Source organism: Leucoraja erinacea, chromosome 30 (genome assembly GCF_028641065.1).
Source record: "Leucoraja erinacea ecotype New England chromosome 30, Leri_hhj_1, whole genome shotgun sequence".
In the NCBI taxonomy this organism is placed as follows: domain Eukaryota; kingdom Metazoa; phylum Chordata; class Chondrichthyes; order Rajiformes; family Rajidae; genus Leucoraja; species Leucoraja erinaceus.
Window position 1 is genome coordinate 7,987,206 of NC_073406.1, and position 18,298 is coordinate 8,005,503.

General features: G+C 43.7%; 1 protein-coding gene across 6 annotated transcripts in view; it reads left to right on the plus strand.

Annotated features, from left to right (window-relative positions):
• Positions 1 to 18,298, plus strand: part of camta1a (calmodulin binding transcription activator 1a) — an 810,948-nt gene that overhangs the window by 558,276 nt on the left and 234,374 nt on the right. For all 6 annotated transcript variants that reach the window (XM_055659354.1, XM_055659356.1, XM_055659355.1 and 3 more), the window contains exon 5: positions 5,808 to 5,879. In XM_055659354.1, the coding sequence (XP_055515329.1) occupies positions 5,808 to 5,879 (72 nt within the window). The remainder of the gene's footprint in view (positions 1 to 5,807; positions 5,880 to 18,298) is intronic.

Consider the following 18,298-nt stretch of genomic DNA (forward strand, 5'->3'; position numbering starts at 1 on the left):
GAAGTGACACCACTGGGTTTTGTCCAGAACTGTCAACATGTAGAGAAATCATTTCATTCAGCGACACACATGAATGTGAAATTGAAATGTTTATGGACATAGAACGGGAGTTGGTGAAAGCGAATGAGAATATGTGTCAAAGCCTGGATACAACAATGCTGAATGCCCATCTTCTGTGCTCTAAACCTTAACGGTTCAATTTGGGTATTGCGGCCATGAGAGTAACAATAGCATTCTCTGTGGTTTGAGGCAAGATTCAACCACGTAACAAAGACACAGAATGCCAGAGTCACTCAGCGGGAAAGGCAGCATCTCCGGAGAGAAGGAATGGGTGACCTTCTATGAGTGAGTCTGCAGAACCGTAACGTCACCCATTCTTTCTCCCCAGAGATGCAGCCTGTCCCGCTGAGTTACTCCAGCATTTTGTGTCTATCTTTGGTGTAAACCAGCATCCGCAGTTCCTTCCTGAAAGGTTCAACCAGGTGGTTGGTGCCTGTCCCGTGGATGGTTTGACAGTCTCTAGAGAACAGAAAGCAGCAGAAAAAGAGAAGCCATGGGTGAGCTGCCACCCCCGGCGCATCTTCACACTTACTCTGCTAATAGTACAGGCTGTTAAACCTTGTTCATTACTAAACACCTCCCGCTGCTTTCCCCTTTAAAGAAAATATAATAAACATTAAATTCTTAACCAAATTAATTTGGCCCATGCTAGACAGTTGCTTACCAAGAGGGGATTCAGATAAATGTAACATGAAAAATGACTACCATGAAAGGCTTGGGAGCCAGTGGACAGTGATTGATAGCAAATTAAAATCAGTCTTCATAGTCACTGGCTACAGTCTCCTCTTTGCTGCATGTGATTCGACACATTTAGATGGATGCTCGTGGATGACAGGAACCAATTCCAAGTTAAATCGTACATCCATTAGACGGGCCGTTTTAACATCGACAGTGATAGGAGCATGCAAATTGCTTGGAGGTATATCAGAACCAATTTGCACTTTCTATTTAATTCCATCTCGCCGACCTAGCCCTTTGTACCCCTAGTTTCCTTCTCTGTGTCCCATAGAAACATAGAAAATAGGTGCAGGAGTAGGCCATTCGGCCCTTCGAGCCTGCACCGCCATTCGATATGATCATGGCTGATCATCCAACTCAGTATCCCATCCCTGCCTTCTCTCCATACCCCCTGATCCCTTTAGCCACAAGGGCCACATCTAACTCCCTCTTAAATATAGCCAATAAACTGTGGCCTCAACTACCTTCTGTGGCAGAGAATTCCACAGATTCACCACTCACTGTGTAAAAAAATGATTTTCTCATCTCGGTCCTAAAAGACTTCCCTCTTATCCTTAAACTGTGACCCCTAGTTCTGGACTTCCCCAACATCGGGAATAATCTTCCTGCATCTAGCCTGTCCAACCCCTTAAGAATTTTGTAAGTTTCTATAAGATCCCCCCTCAAATCTTCAGAATTCCAGCGTGTACAAGCCGAGTCTATCCAGTCTTTCTTCATATGAAAGTCCTGCCATCCCAGGGATCAGTCTGGTGAACCTTCTCTGTACTCCCTCTATGGCAAGAATGTCTCGCCCCACCTTGATCCCTTACTCTCAAGCCTTACCCACTAGTGGTCCCAACCTTCAAATCCTACTCTCTTGTATGCTGTCATTTCCAATGAATCATAGAAACATAGAAATTAGGTGCAGGAGTAGGCCATTCGGCCCTTCGAGCCTGCACCGCCATTCAATATGATCATGGCTGATCATCCAACTCAGTATCCCGTACCTGCCTTCTCTCCATACCCCCGATTCCCTTAGCCACAAGGGCCACATCTAACTCCCTCTTAAATATAGCCAATGAACTGGCCTCACCTACGCTCTGTGGCAGAGAGTTCTAGAGATTCACTACTCTCTGTGTGAAAAAAGTTCTTCTCATCTCGGTTTTAAAGGATTTCCCCCTTATCCTTAAGCTGTGACCCCTTGTCCTGGACTTCCCTAACATCGGGACACAATCTTCCTGCATCTAGCCTGTCCAACCCCTTAAGAATTTTGTAAGTTTCTATAAGATCCCCTCTCAATCTCCTAAATTCTAGAGAGTATAAACCAAGTCTATCCAGTCTTTCTTCATAAGACAGTCCTGCCATCCCAGGAATCAGTCTGGTGAACCGTCTCTGCACTCCCTCTATGGCAATAATGTCCTTCCTCAGATTTGGAGATCACTGGTAAATTATTCAACCGCTTGATTACTGAAAGCGTAATTGCATTTCCATCGTGCCTCTCGTGACCATGGAATGCATTCGAATTTTTTACTGCCAATTGAGTGTTTTTGAGGTATAAACACGGGTGTCATGAAATATGCATGGTTACCAATTTGGATGCTGTAAGTTCTCACATTAGCGTACAGGCAATAAGCGGGCAATCCAGTCATAAGGTCATAAGAAATAGGAGTAGAATTATGCCATTCGGCCCATCAACACTTTGTGTGTGTATATTTTGTACTGTGTTGTTCTCAAGTGACCTTTTAACACATTTGGGTGTTCACACACAAATTCACAGTATTTGATTCCCAACAAGAGGACATCATTTCCAACATTGCAAATAGTATGAAAGACCCAACACCGACGTCATAAGTTCATGTCACAGGAGCAGAATTAGGCCATTTGGCCCATCAAGTCTACTCCTCCATTCAATCATGGCTAATCTATATTTCTCTCTTTCTCTCTTAACCCCATTCTCCTGCCTTCTTCCTGTAACCCCTGACACCTGTACTAATCAAGAATCTATCTATCTCTGCCTTAAAAATATCCACCTCCAGTTCAAATTCCATTTGGAATATTTTGTAGGACCATGAAACCATTGCCAGCCTCCACAGCCTTCTGCGGCAATGAATTCCACAGATTCACCACCCTCTGACTAAAGAAATTCCTCCTCATGTCTTTCCTAAAGGAACAACCTTTAATTCTGAGGCTGTGACCCCTGGTCCTAAACTATTCCACTCATGGAAACATCCTGTCCACATCCACTCTATCCATGCCTTTCACCATTCAGTAAGCTCCAATGAGGTGCCCCCTCATCCCACTAAACTCCAACAAATAGAGGCCCAGTGCCATCAAGCGCTCAACTCAGTGGGTTTCCCAACATCACCAACAGAGACAAATCATGTGGAACTGTGCAGGCTTTGCAACGTTGCTAACACTGGGGGATTGTTAATGTTAGTAGCATGGAATCCCCAGCCATGCCATTAGTATGGGAATCTCGCACAGAGTAGCATTTCTAATTTTATTTATAGGATTCAAATAATAACAACTTGCAGGATTCTCAATATCAATTATAGTAGCAGATTCCAAATATTATTTATATCAGTCCCAATATTTTACAACTAAAATCATCTAATTCTCACGTCACGATATATATCCATGAAAAGCCCAAAGGAGTGTCTATCGAAAGTTCAAAGTATTTGGATTGAAGCAATAATTCTACACCCCTCCCCGCCTTAAATTTAGCCCTTCTTTCTTAAAGGCGCTAACGCCTGGCACCAGGTTACAGGTATGTTTGTGCAATCCAATTTGTAGCTGTCATTTTCAGTTCAATTACTTGAAGTCACTTTATACCCGTGCACTGTGAAATTCACTCACAATAACAGGAAGAACTTGCAGAGCAACCGTGGGGAAACTGGGCTTTTATTAATGAACGCAAAATACCTCAGCACGGTGTGTAATGTATGCTTTAACAAAGGGCCGAGAGTGACCTGATGAAAGCGTGGTGTGTGTGTGACACACAGGCAGGTTACCCACTGACAGCAGTGAAAGATGGCCACTGATATGCTACACTGGGCAGTAATCATCTGCCTGTTTTGACATTGACAGTATCTAGACTCAAAGATATTATTCTTCATTCATATCGAATTATAGTTTCCATCATGGGCTCGATTTAAAGAGACGATGCTGTTATTATATATAAACACTTTCTTCCATTTGTTTGCGAGTGTTTATCTTTTTTATTCCAGCTTGTTGACATTTTCTGGGAATAGATTCACAGTTGGCATCTGCACTAGTATCTCACTGCATAGTCATTTATCACATAGGTGGGACAGCATATGGGCTGTCTGACCTAGCTAGCAATTCTGAAGACTTGTTGATATGATGCAATAAGGTAGGATGGCAAGAGCTCAGGCAATTGCATAGATCTATGGGGATGAATATTTTCGTTTAGTTCAGAGATACAGCGCGGAAACTAGTCCTTCGGCCCACCGAGTCCGCACCGATCAGTGATCCCCGCACACTAACGTCACCCACACACACACACGAGGGACAATTTACATTTATACCAAGCCAATTAAAGTACAAACCTGCACATCTTTGGAGCGTGGGAGGAAACTGAAGATCTTGGAGAAAACCCACGCAGGTCACAGGGAGAACGTACAAACTCCGTACAGACAGCACCCATAAGCACCCAGGATTGAACCCGGGTCTCTGGCACTGTAAGGCCCCTGTCCCACTTAGGAAACCTGAACGGAAACGTCTGGAGACTTTGCGCCCCACCCAAGGTTTCCGTGCGGTTCCCAGAGGTTTTTGTCAGTCTCCCTACCTGCTTCCACTACCGGCAACCTCCGGCAACCACCTGTCCGGGAACCGCACGGAAACCTTGGGTCCAGAGCCTCCAGAGGTTTCCGTTCAGGTTTCCTGAATGGGACAGGGGCATTAGGCAGTAGCTGTAAGGCATTAAGACTGCACCACCATGCCGCCCACTATGTTCTAATTACTGTATATACAATGTAATGTTTGTATTCTAAAATGGAGAATTTTCCAATTAAATTCAGCAATTCCTATAATACTTGTGTAATGTTGTTGATGGACCTACTTGTTGCTGGCACAGTATTAACAGAGTGTTCAACTGCAGGATGATTGAAAGAGATAGAGAAAAAGACAGCAGATTTTTTAGAATCTGATAGTGTGTAGGTAGCCCAGAAACATTGCTGGTTGACAGAAAACTCTCCCTGGTTTTGTTTTGACAGGGGATCTCAGGTTTGTACTGGGGTTTTAAAAGCAAGGTATTTTTTTATTTCCCGACAGATTTTCATGCTTAATGCTTTGATTTGTGAAATATTGGAGGTTTTTCAGTGAACTAATCTGAAGATGAAAGTCCTAAATTCAACAATAATTGTCCCGCCAGGACATGCACAGTGAGGGCCAGGGTAATATTATTCCAGGCGTCATCAGTTGAGGTTATCGTTTATTGTCAAGTGTACCACAGGTACAGCGCAAAGCTTTTGTTACATGCTAACCGCTCACTGGGAGGAAAGTATATGATTGTAATCGAGTTATTCACAGTGTGCAGACACTGTACATGATAAGGGAATAACGTTTAGTGCATTTCTAGTTGCACCCCTCTTTGCTCCTGCTCCGATCGTCCCCACGGTCTCCAAGAAGAATAATCACGTCTAGATAGACGCCAAATGCTGGAGTAACTCAGCGGGTCAGGAGATAAGGAATAGGTGACGTTTCGGGTTGAGACCCTTCATCATGCATTCAGTCGGAATGACCCTCCACCAGATATTCCACTTATTCCTTTTCTCCGGAGATGCTGCCTGACCGGCTGAGTTACTCCAGCATTTTGGACTATCCTCGGTGTAAACCAGCATCTGCAGTTCCTTCCTACACATTTGTATATGGTCCTGGAGATTACTGTGGAATTGTTTAAGTAATTGTTTTACCAGAGAGGTGACAAACACCTGAAAGCATAAATGTGACGGCATAGAGAACTGACCAAGCGAAAATTGAGTCCTGTTGTTATCTTTTTGTCTCCACAGTGCCTTTATGGTTGCTATGTCCACTCTTCCATTATCCCCACTTTCCATCGGAGGTGCTATTGGCTTCTTCAGGTAGGAGATGATTTGTTATTATTTTCATGGCTATGTAAACTAACTAATTTTGTTGTGTGCCACTTGCTTTCGAGTGAGAACCTGAGCATATTGTTGACGGTGTTGTGACGTGTACAGAAATGGTTGGTTAGACCATTCTGGGCCTGAAGGTTTCCTTTCCACAGGTGGCGGAGCTGTAGGATGATGTTGCGTTGATCTTTAAAATTCTCTTGTCCCCTTTGCTTTGCCCCCTCCACTCTAGCTTCCTCATATGAGCGAGCGCCGTCTTTATGTGGCTACGCCAAACCGGGCGGTCCAATGCTTGCTGTTCCCAGCAGTGTGTGTCAATGTGGAATTTCTTCAGGGATATTCGAAGAGTCTTTGAATCTCTTTTTCAGCCCACCTTGTGGACAGTATACAGCACCACAAGATAGTTTGTTTGCTGTGGTTCTCCCACTGTGGGCCCACCTTTCCAACCAGGGCTCTTTGTTGGACTTCCTTTGTACTTGACTATCACAGCAGTGTATCAGGCACATTGTGATGACTTTGCCGAATGAAAATATGTTTGTTCAGCTGCTTGTCAAATAATCTATTTGGTTCCTTGCCTTCTGTAATATTTCTCCAACCTGATGTTCCAACCTAAAACATTAATTTAAAGTACCACAACTTGCAGGGATCGTGTTTTTTTTTAGCATTATGTACCAAAGGTGCTCTGCTGCGGATTTCACAACAGTGGGACTGAAAATAAAATGAACAGATGAAAATAAGCAGGTGGCATTCAGTATAATTGGTAGTCAGCATGGGCATGGTGGATGGAAGTACTTGATTGTGCGCTGCATGACACCATGACTCACTGAATTACACTGGGGCATTGGACGATGAAAATATGTTTGTTCCTTCCATGGCCTGAGTGATCTGTTAAGTCTCAATGTGAACTGTGGATATTCCAGCTGGAGCATGAATCAGGTAGAGTGGTAATCGGGTGTCTATCGCTAGAATAATTCAGGTGTTGCGTATTGGAGAATAGTATATCAAATAGACAGTATGTTGCCCTGTGTATGTTAGACATGGTATTTAGTGAATTAAGGTATATATCAGTCAGCAAATACGTGATACTAGACTAAGTGGGACCCATTGGGTCCCATGTTCACACGGGAGGCCTGGTCCCACGATGCAATATTCCACCTCTCCACCAATTCCACCTCTCCACCAATTACTTCAACCCAAACAACCATTTGCAGTGCATTTTTACTTCAAACCAACCATATTTTCATTTTCAAACCACATTAAGGGCACTCACAGTTGAGTAGACATGTGTTCAGTGTTATTCAGAGCTCAGAGAGACGTGACCCTCTGGCTTCCTCCATCTTGCAGAGACTGAGTGAGGCACACCACTTCCTGGTTTTATAGTCCTTCCTCCTCCCTCCAGTAGGGGCAGCAGAGAGAATGGCAAATTATTTAATAACATTAATATCTCTCTGATTTTTCATCGATGGGAAAAATCCTCCGGCCCCGGAAGGCGGAGGGGGGCTCTGAGCGAGGTGGCCAAAAATGATGGCCATAGGTGGCGGCGTTCTCTCGGAAATCGTAGCACAGCAAGCCAAAAGCGGTCAAGATCAGACTTTTAGTAATATAGATATTGTTTGTGATAGGTGATGTGTATATTGATAGACATAAAAAGCTGGAGTAACTCAACGAGACAGGCAGCATCTCTGGAGAGAAGGAATGGGTGGCGTTTCAGGTCGAGACCCTTCTCCAGACTGGTTAGGGATAAGGGAAACGAGAGATATAGACGGTGATGTGGCGAGATAAAGAACAATGAATGAAGGATATGCAAAAAAATAAGGATGATAAAGGAAACAGGCCGTTGTAAGTTGTTTGTTGGGTTAAAGTGAAAACAGTCAAGAGAGTCAAAAGTGTATTATTTTCATTGGTCCCAGATGGAACAATGAAATCCTTACTTGCTGCAGCACAACAGAATATGTAGACATAGTACACTGTAAACAATATGATAAACGAGGGAGAAAAAAATAATTCAGTGTGTTTCTATGCTGTGTGGGAGAGATGAACATGTGATGGAAAGAACTGCTGGTCTACACTGAAGATAGGCACAAAATGCTGGAGTAACTCAGCAGGACAGGCAGCATCTCTGTGGAGAAGGAATGGGTGACGTTTCGAGTCAAGACTCCACTGAAGAAGGGTCTCCACTGAAACGTCACCCATTCCTTCTCTCCAGAGACGCTGAGTTACTCCAACATTTTGTGGCTGCCTTTGATGAACATGTGAATTGGGTAGTGTTATTTTTTGGGTACAGAGATAGTTGGGCATTGATGGAAAGCACAGTTTTATTTTTCCCTGCGTGCTGTTCACTCTTCCCTCCTCTCCCCCTCTTTTCCACCTATTTCTTCTCCTTCTAATTGCACTCCCATCCTTCCCACCTTTCTCCTGTTGTCCTCTGCTCACCACTCATATTGCTTCTCCTCTCCTCACTCTCTTCGCCTTAACCTCCCCTCTGCTCTTTCGTCCCCCCCCCCCCCCCCATTCAGCCGTTTCCCCCCATTCCCTGTAGCATAGTGTATTTCCTCGCTGTGTGAGTGGGAAGTATCCCGGAGAACTGGATTTCAATGCCACAGTTGCCTGCCATATATGGGAATGAGTGGGCGGGATCGGGCAATTTAATTCTTTTCTGCCAGTCTTTTATCTGTTGAGAAAGCTGCGCGGGCTGTGGGAGTCATTAAAGATTGTATCTCAGCAAGACCTCCAAGCTTTGATCGAGCATAAAGGGGCAAACCCTTGCCTTGTGACGCCCCATAGTTCCCCAGCCACATTGGCACGTTATATTTCTTTCAAATATTCTCCCAGTGCAGATCAATTTAGATGAAAACAGCTAGTTATGATGAGGCCCTGTTGGCATGATCTGAATGGACATGATCAATAACAAAGGCAGCACAGAGCACAACAACAATCAAATAATGCACACTGCCAACAAGGAAAGAGAATAAATAATGTACCTTGTGTAAATGGTCTCACAACAAGAACAGTTCACATAAAGCAGCCCAGCACATATGCATATTTAACAGGCCAGAAGCCACCCTGAATACAGTTGTGGTTATCGCTTGCTATTGCTGGCCTCACTGCAAGGCCTGAGAACCAAAGATAGAGACAAAATGCTGGAGCGACTCAACGGGACAGGCAGCATCTCTTGAGAGAAGGAATGGGTGACGTTCCGGGACAAAATCCTTCTTCAGACTCTGAAGACGGGTCTCGGTACCGAAACGTCACCCATCCCTCCTCCCCAGAGTTGCTGCCTGTCCCGTTGAGTCATTCCAGCATTTTGTCTCTTTTTTCGGTTGTAAACCAGCATCTGCAGTTCCGTCCTACGCAAGGTCCTTTAACGGTGATGAGTGAACGAGGCAGAGGCAACATAAAGAAAAAAACGAATTTTCGCAAAGAATTGCTCAGATTAGGAATGCCCCTGTCTGATTCAATAGAAGCTCTCAGGAGGCAATTGGATAAGTCTGGCAGTATAATGGGAAAAGTGGGCCAGAGTGAACAAACCTGAAAATGCTTACCCAGACCAAATGGGCCGAATGGTTACCTGCTCTATGATGTTGTGCACAATGTAGAAAGAGAAAAAATGAGCAAAAGTAAATTTGTCATTAGTTGTATTTTGTGTTTGATTGAGAATTTGAGAAACAGTAATTAATGCATAAATTATGTTTATGCACAAATTAATGCATAAATTATGTTTTTGCCTGAGATGCTCCCGCAAGCAGGATTTTCACTGTCCCTGCACCTCACCATAGTTTTGCAAATATGACAATAAGTTTAACTTGACTTAATGGTCAGGGCTCAGACTTTGGTGTTTGCTGGTCATGCAGACCCATTGGGTAGGAATGACCGATGGCCACAATCACTGCAAGGTTCTCGACCCGAAATGTCACCCATTCCTTCTCTCCAGATATGCTGCCTGTCCCGCTGAGTTACTCCAGCATTTTGGTCTGCACTGCACTTCACTGCATTTTGTGACCCGTCTGCAGAAAGTGAGGGAAGATTTTACCCAACAACAGGTTTCCAACGGGAACCACCAGTTTTCAATTGGATCCGACATTTTCAGCAGTAGAATGAAACTTGTGGATTAAAGTGTCTGTTGACCTCCCACCAATAAATGGCTACCAGCCCGCAGAAGTTGTAAAAACGTGCAGCATTGCTTCAGCGAGGGAGGGAGAGTCCTTGCTCAGTACAGAGTTGGAGGAAGCATGGGCTAGATCAGGCTTAAACTCGCAACATGGAATTTGCAGGAACACCCAGGAGATGAGAAGGGATTTGTTTAGTCAGAGTGCGGTGAATCTGTGCAATTTATTGCCACAGACGGCTGTGGAGGCCAAGTCAATGGATATTTTTAAGGCAGAGATTTTGACAGGTTCCTGATTAGTAAGGGCGTCAGGGGTTATGGGGAGAAGACGGGAGAATGGGGTTGAGAGGGAATGATAGATCAGCCTTGATTGAATGGCAGAGTAGACTCAATGGGCTGAATGGCCTAATTCTGCTCCTAGAACCTATAAACTTATGAACCCCTGCTCCATGTGGACCCCAACAGTATAGAACTGTAACAATCAGGACATAAGTGATAGGAGTAGAATTAGGCCATTCGGCCCATCAAGTCTACTGCCATTCAATCATGGCTGATCTATCTCTCCCTCCAAACCCCATTCTCCTGCCTTCTCCCCATAACCTCTGACCCCGGTACTAATCAGGTCTCTGTAGCTCCATGGGAGTTTGATAATCGCACGCACGCACGATAATGACAAAGATGCTCGGATGTAGAGAAGACATCAGAGGGTAAATCTGTCTGTTGACGGAGTTCAGAGACGGTTGTTGGTGGTTAGGAGGTCAGCCGAGAGGGGAGGCGATTCTCTCACCTGCTTTTACTGCATCTGCTCTGCTGGCTGTTTCCCAAATCATCTTGGCAGACGATCAACAAGAGAGACTTCAGTGAGTCATTAACAACGAACAGATATGAGAGAAGTGCAAGGAAAATGTAGCCAATGAGAAGTGACAGCTTTCATTATTGAATTGACACGAAGTTTAGAGAAAGTATGTGGAGAACATTCTGGAAATCATTTTGCATAGGCTTTGAAGCACGGATGTTAATACCCAACAGACTGGAATTATTTTTTCCCCTAAATATGCATGTATGAATAAATAAATAAAATGTATTTCTCTTAAACTGTGCCAATAGTTCAATTGGCAAACCAAAGCCCGACGTTTCAGTTTAACCTCCAATGTTTGCTGAGTTATTGATCCCCCTTCCCTGCTTTAGGTTTGTCGTCGTTTGGATGAGTTTCTTCCAATCTTGCCTCCATCCAGCCACTTGGGTCCCTGTCTTTAGAATCTTCATTGCATTATAATTGACACCCTATGATTCTCCTCCGAAAAGTCTCCTTGAAATCACACGGATCAATCATCTCTTTGCATGTCCCGTTGCTCGGTATTAATTGTTTTCCTCATGCTTCTGTAATAATGCACGGGATGTATTCTCCACACTAAAGTATCTAAACCGGATGCAAATAGATGCTGATAGGTGGCCATTGCATTATCCTCAACACCTCTGCTCCTCAGAGAAGAGAGAGCCAGGAGCATGGCAGAATCTCAGTAGATCAGATGGAGAATGAAAGGTGGGGAAACAGGGAATACTGTAAGTTTACCTGAAGTTGGAAGATTCATTGTTTGTTGCCACGTGGATGTGTACCACCCTGGTGGAATATGACGTGTTGTTCTTCAAGTTTGTGTTTGGCAGTGCTGCCAACTCCCACAGTATGGGACAATACTGCCGCCTCTCACAGGCTCAAGGATGTTGATCACTGAGACAAAGTACTACGAATTGGTGCCTTTGGGAGATGTTAAAAAATATCCCATGCCTGCATACTATGCAGCGTTGATGGACACAAACAAAGCCAGCAGTAAAACACGCATAAACACCAAAAACATCCTCATATTGAAATACATCATTCTTTCTTCATCTTTGCGAGATATATCTACTTGAACGTCCAGCCCAATAACACCGCGATAGTGCTTTCGCCAGGATCACAGCTGTTCAAGTTGTTGGTTAACCACCACTCTCTCAGAAAATAATGAAGAAGGGCACTGAATCATCAGTCAGAGCATTACGTACAGACGTAGGGAGGTCATGTTGCAGTTGTATAAGACATTGGTGAGGCCGCATTCAGAGTATTGTGGTCAGTTTTGGGCATCGTGTTATTGGAAAGATGTTGGATGTCAAAGCTGGAAAGAGTTGCAGAGGAGATTTACGAGGATGTTGCCAGGACTCGAGGGCCTGAACCATAGGGGGCGGTTGAGCAGGCTTGGACTGTATTGATTGGAGCGCAGGAGGATGAGGGGTGACCTTATAGAGGTGTACAAAATCAGGTCGGATAGACGCACAAAGTCTCTTGCCCAGAGTAGGGAAATGGAGAACCAGAGGACTTCGGTTTAAGGTAAGGAGGGAAAGATTTAATAGGAACCTGAGGGGTAACTTTTTCATGCAAAGGGTTGGTGGGTGTGTGGAACAAGCTGCTGGAGTAGGTAGTTGAGGCAATTACTATCGCAATATTTCAACAACATTTAGACAGGTACATGGATAGGACAGATTTAGAGGGATGTATGGGCCAAATGCAGGCAGGTAGGACTAGTGTAGATGCAACATGGTGGACAGTGTGGGCAAGTTGGGCCAAAGGTCCTGTTTCCACACTGAATGACTCTATGGCTATGACTGAATGCTGGCCTTTGTTGTTCATCTGCAATAAATAAATATGAAGCAAACAACTGGCACCCTTGCATCTGTGCTAGCAAGCACATATTAATTTATACCCCTTAATATTCTGAGGCTGTCGCCAGTAAATGCTAATTCATGTGATTCATATTAAAATGCATGACTACCAAAATATGTTCTCTTCATAGTAGGATTTCAATTCCATGCTTTTGTGATGTTTTTATCCTTATTACTAATAGGTAGATTTGTGTCTCGGCCCCATTGTTGCTCATTCTGATTCCAAGCCCACGTGGTTATAAAACCGCAGGATCACTGTAGACTTTTGCCAAGCAGCAATGGAAAATGAATAGCAATTTGCGGAGTTTGTCACTGCATCTGCAGTTCGTCAACACCCGGACCTGCTTGTTAATTTAGCAACTAAGAACAATCAGGATTCAAATTAAAACTGATTTAATTTGGGATTCTCTATGTTCTCTTTAAAGAACACTGCGTCCTGGCATAATGCCTTGCAAGTTTATATCAAGGTTATCGAAAACCTTTTGTACTCTGAAAACCATTGATGCTATTGTTCTCATTTCAATCCCAAACGCCAGGCATCCCTGAGCTGACTAAGCAACCCAAGGCTCTCCTGGTTTGCCCTGTACCAAACTCTCCCCAAACACTGCAAACCCACACCCGAACCCACAACCGTGTCCTTTTCACCCGTCACTCTGTACTTGCGGACTGGTCAAATATTGGGAAAGAAGGTGGCATCGAGAGTTAGCGGACCGCAATATCAGCATGACCAATGCCGTGGGAAAACTGTAGAACATTTTTGACTGAGTCCTTTGCAACGGTGATGACCAGAGGTCGTTTGGTGGACAGAACGAAAATGATATATCCTTTGGCTGACGAATAAGACAAAGTAATGTAGCAGAGTGCCTGAATATTTATCCATCTTATCCCCAGCAGGACCAAAAGCAAGTCGACCTGTCAAAGGGCGGATGAGCTCCTAGCGAGCTTACGGCCATCCACACTTCAGTGGAAGTTGCGATCACTGTCGTACATAGCATCGTGAGGCACCGTGCCCGTTGATGTTTTCAACGATGATGATGATGATGATGATGATGATATCTGTGCCTTATGGTGTTGGGGTGGGAATGGGAGATGATGAAGGGATTGTGAGTGTACTTTTTCCAACACCTTAAACCACTGCATTTCTTGGATCATGTGGATACGTTCCAGTTTTGATAATCAGAGTTTATCTTCCGCTGCATGTTTTTATGTGTAAATAGATCATAAAGTAGTTTTGCCACCTTGCAAATTGCTTTGTTATTTGTTCTGAATCAGTTGTTTGATATATATTTTTACGAAATTGGTGAATAAGCAAAGCTTCCTCACAGCGCTAAGTCTTTTGAAGAGCCAAAGGCATAATTTTCACACCAGCTTCACATTATTGATGCCGTGAACATTAAGATTTTGACACTAAAAGCTTTCTGTTGTACTGCGACTAAAAGAGACATGACAGGACAATAAAATGTAAAATGAATGCCATTTATATAAAATGCTGAAGTTTGGTTCTCCTGTCACAACTTTCTGCTGTAGTTGTAACGTATGTTTACATCTAAACTATGTGGTATAGCCAGGTGAATTAAAACATTGACCTATCTCTCCACTCCAGTCCAGATCAGCACTGTACATAAAATACTTTGACGAGCCTTAGTATCTATAGCGCAAACCAAGCTAGCTAAATCTGCCATGGACTCAGTGGGCTGAATGGCCTCTGACAATGCTGCAGGTAAACATGACTAGCTTTAATTTTGTCACCATATTTCCAATCTGACTCTCGTAGGTCTTGATTAGTAAGGAGGTCACGGGTTATGGGGAGAAGGCAGGAGAATGGGGTTGAGAGGGATAGATAGATCACCCATGACGGAATGGCGGGGTAGACTGGATGGGCCGAATGGCCGAATTCTGCTCCTGCAACTTATGGAAAGGAAACAAAATGTCAATTGAAATACAGTGCGACTCTGAAACATCGATGGCTGATCATTGCCAATGTTTGTGTCATTAAGAGTTTAGTTGTTGCTTGATGATAAACCTGAGCAGATTGAAGGGTACATATATCTGTTTCATATTGCACCTTAAAAGCACGCAGCAATTTAACTAGTGCATCTGTTAGCGTGTGATTTCGAGAAAATGAATCTGCACTTCGTAGAGGTATTATACTTTATGCATCGAAGGATAGATATAATTGGCAAATGCATCAACAAATGCTAAAGAAGCAAGGAAGAAACATAGGGAATTTGTGTCAAGGCTAAGCTGCATCATATGTCAGGATGAAATACTCAGTAGAAGGAGTTTTATAATGGTGTACCTGATCAGAGTGTGTGATGGGGCATTATAGTCAGAGCTTTGCTCTTTATTGAGCTATTTTTATTTCATGGGTTGCTCAGTTCGGCAGTGTTAATGGTACTTTACACCAATTCAGAGCATGTCGGAGAGCTTAATGCAACAGAGTAGCCTGATCTGTATTTTAATCTGCCCACCTTCAAACCTGGGAATGCGTAATGTTAACGGTGTTGAGACATCTCACTGTACCGTGCCTGAACGTCAACACTCTGCTACATCTGGGTGCCCAAAATCACCGGCAAGATGGAGATGAAAGAGCCAACTTGCCCTCTTTGCATAATCCATCAATTAAGCCACTAATAAAATAAGTAGGAGATCGGAGAAAGTTCTTTCTCTCGAGAGTGGAAAGAAAGTGTAATTCACTTTCACAGGCATAAAACTCAGTGATGCATTTGGGGGCAAATCAAAATAAACACATGAATAAAAATAAATCGACCTGATGCCATTAAATGAACAGAACGGAAGATATGATGTAGGTAAACGAGATTAGGAAGATGACCATGTTGAATATGAAACTCAAGGAATTACTGCCTTTTATGTCTTAATGTGTATTCATGGGTACAGAACCAGTTAATGTTGTATCATTTCCAATGTCAGGCACCAGATGAGAGACTAAACTTGCATCCTGCTTTGCCATTTGAATCTGGTTCTCTGACGTCTATGGCTAGGTGGGTCAGGCACTACTTGATAACATGTGTAGGGAGGAACTGCAGATGCTGGTTTAAACTGAAGATGGACACAAAAAGCTGGAGTAACTCAGCGGGTCAGGCAGCATCTCTGGAGAAAAGGAATAGGTGATGTTTCCGGTCCGAAGAAGGGTCTCAATCCGAAACATCACCTTTTCCTTTTCTCCAGAGTTGCTGTCTGACTCGCTGAGTTATTCCAGCTTTTTGTGACTACTTGCTAACTTGTTGCTTTTAAGTCCCTGATGCTAGTCGACCCTCTCTTCATCTCGTCTGTAAATGGATGTTTATTGTGAGACAAGCCATCCTAAAGGACCCTTGTTTCCAGCACCTGCTGTTAGTGTCTCTCTCAGGGACTTCCATCAGACAGACATTTGTAAATTCAACATCACCTGCCTTGCAGCAGAGAGGGCCATCTGTTACATTTGTGAATTGTTAACCCTTTATGCAATTAGACTGGTTTGAACTCGCTATATCATTCTCACACCTTGATTAATGAAGATTGTTTAATCGGCTTCCGTTTTTTAAATTTCACTTTACTTCCTTTAAACCTTCTAAAGATTCAAGCCTCGTTCAGAACCTCCTGCTATTGATTATCTTTATACCTGAGCTCAGACAGTGAACTTTGGAGAATTTGATTTTGTGTTTTATTTTCACTCAAGCTTTGCACATTTGAGAAGAGCTTGCTGAATCGCTGGAACCCTGAGTTGTATAAATGCTTCTCACCTCCAACTACATGGAAGAGAGAACAAGGATCACGAACAAGGAACAAGGAACAAGGATAGCTGTTTCTCCAGCTAACTCAGCTGTGGCCCATCCATTGAATTATACTCTTGTTTGAGTCAAGATCCAGAGATTTGAGTTTGTAATCCTGGTTGATATTGGCATTGGATTGATATTGCCAGGATTAGAGGGTCTAAGATGGTCTCGGGAGAGGTTGAGTAGGTTGTAACTTTATTTTTTGGAGCACAAGAAGAGGAGTGGTGATCTTATAGAGGTGTATAAAGTCATGAGAGGAACAGATCGGGTAGACGCACAGAGTCCCTTGCCCAGAGGAGGTGAATCGAAAACAAGAAGACTTAGGTTTAAGATGAAGAGGAAATGATTTAATATGAATCTGAGGGGTAACTTTTTCACAAAGGGTGGTGGATGTTTGGAACAAGGTGGCAGAGGAGGTAGCTGAGGCAGGGACTATCCAAACATTTAAGAAACAGTTAGACAGGTGCATGGATAGGACAGGGATGGAGGGATATGGGCCAAACGCGAGCAGATGGGACTAGTGTAGCTGGGACATGTTGGCCGGTACAGGCAACTGTTGAATACTGTTAGGAGATGAGAGGAAATTGTGTTGGATACTGTCAGGAGATGAGAGGGATGGCCTGCCGGGGAGAACAGGTGGTGGCACCATGGTGGGTGGTGCTGTGGTAGGTAGGGGCTCAAGACTGGGAGAGCAATACAAGTAAGGGATGTTATCATAAGGTACAGATGACAGAGAGGTGTAGCTGTGGCCACAGGTTATATGGTGTCTCCATAGGTGATCGGGTTGATGTTATTTCAGAGCAGTTGAAGGGATAGAGTGTCAGAGGTCGTGGTACAGGGAACTAATGATGTGGGATACCTGCCAAGTATAAAAAGTTTGGTGGCTCTTTAAAAGGAAGTTAGCAAGGCAAAGAGAGGTCACAAGAAATCACTGGTAGACAAGATTAAGGGTGTTCTGTAGGTATACTTGCAATATTGTAAGTATATTTAAGGCAAAATAATAAGTAGGGAAAAAGTAAGATCGATTAGAAGCACAGAGGTAACACAGAGGGCCACGAGGTGTAGGTGAGGCCCTATATTACAATTTCTTCATCATTACTCGGTCCAATTCCTGAGACACCTTACGCAACAACATTCTCGGAGTGCCCCCAGCTGGAGGACTAACTCGTGACTTGCGTGGGCTTTCTCCGGTTTCCTCCCACATCCCAAAGACTGGAGGTTTGTAGGCTCATTGGCTTTGGTGTCATTGTAAAATTGTCCCTAGTGCGTGTAGGATAGTGTTAACGTGCGGGTATCACGGGTCGGCATGGCGTGGAGGGGCCGAAGGGCCTGATTCCGCAGATCTGTATCTCTAAACATAGAAACATAGAAATTAGGTGCAGGAGTAGGCCATTCGGCCCTTCGAGCCTGCACCGCCATTCAATATGATCATGGCTGATGATTGGCCTTATAATTTAATATAAACTAAATTAAACTAAGCTAAAACCAAAAAAATGTCAAGAATGAGGCTGAATACGAATACGAATGGGCAATAAATGCTGTCCTGATCTGCAATGCCTCACAAAAACTGAGTAAATATTAGAACAGAACTCGGAGTATTTTATTAGCTGAGAAAAATTTGAGATATTGTATCGATGTTGAAATCACTGCATAATGGAAGTTGCTTCTTCATGAACTGTGACCTTCCTGATCTTTGTAACTGGGCAAGCATTGTCTTTTCCTACAGGATCATTGTGAAAAGTCCTTCAGTGGTTTGCATGTCAAAATATGGAGGTAATCATTGAAAAAGGGATTGTGAATGCCTCCTTGGAATTGGGGAGATCCCAGGCAGGATG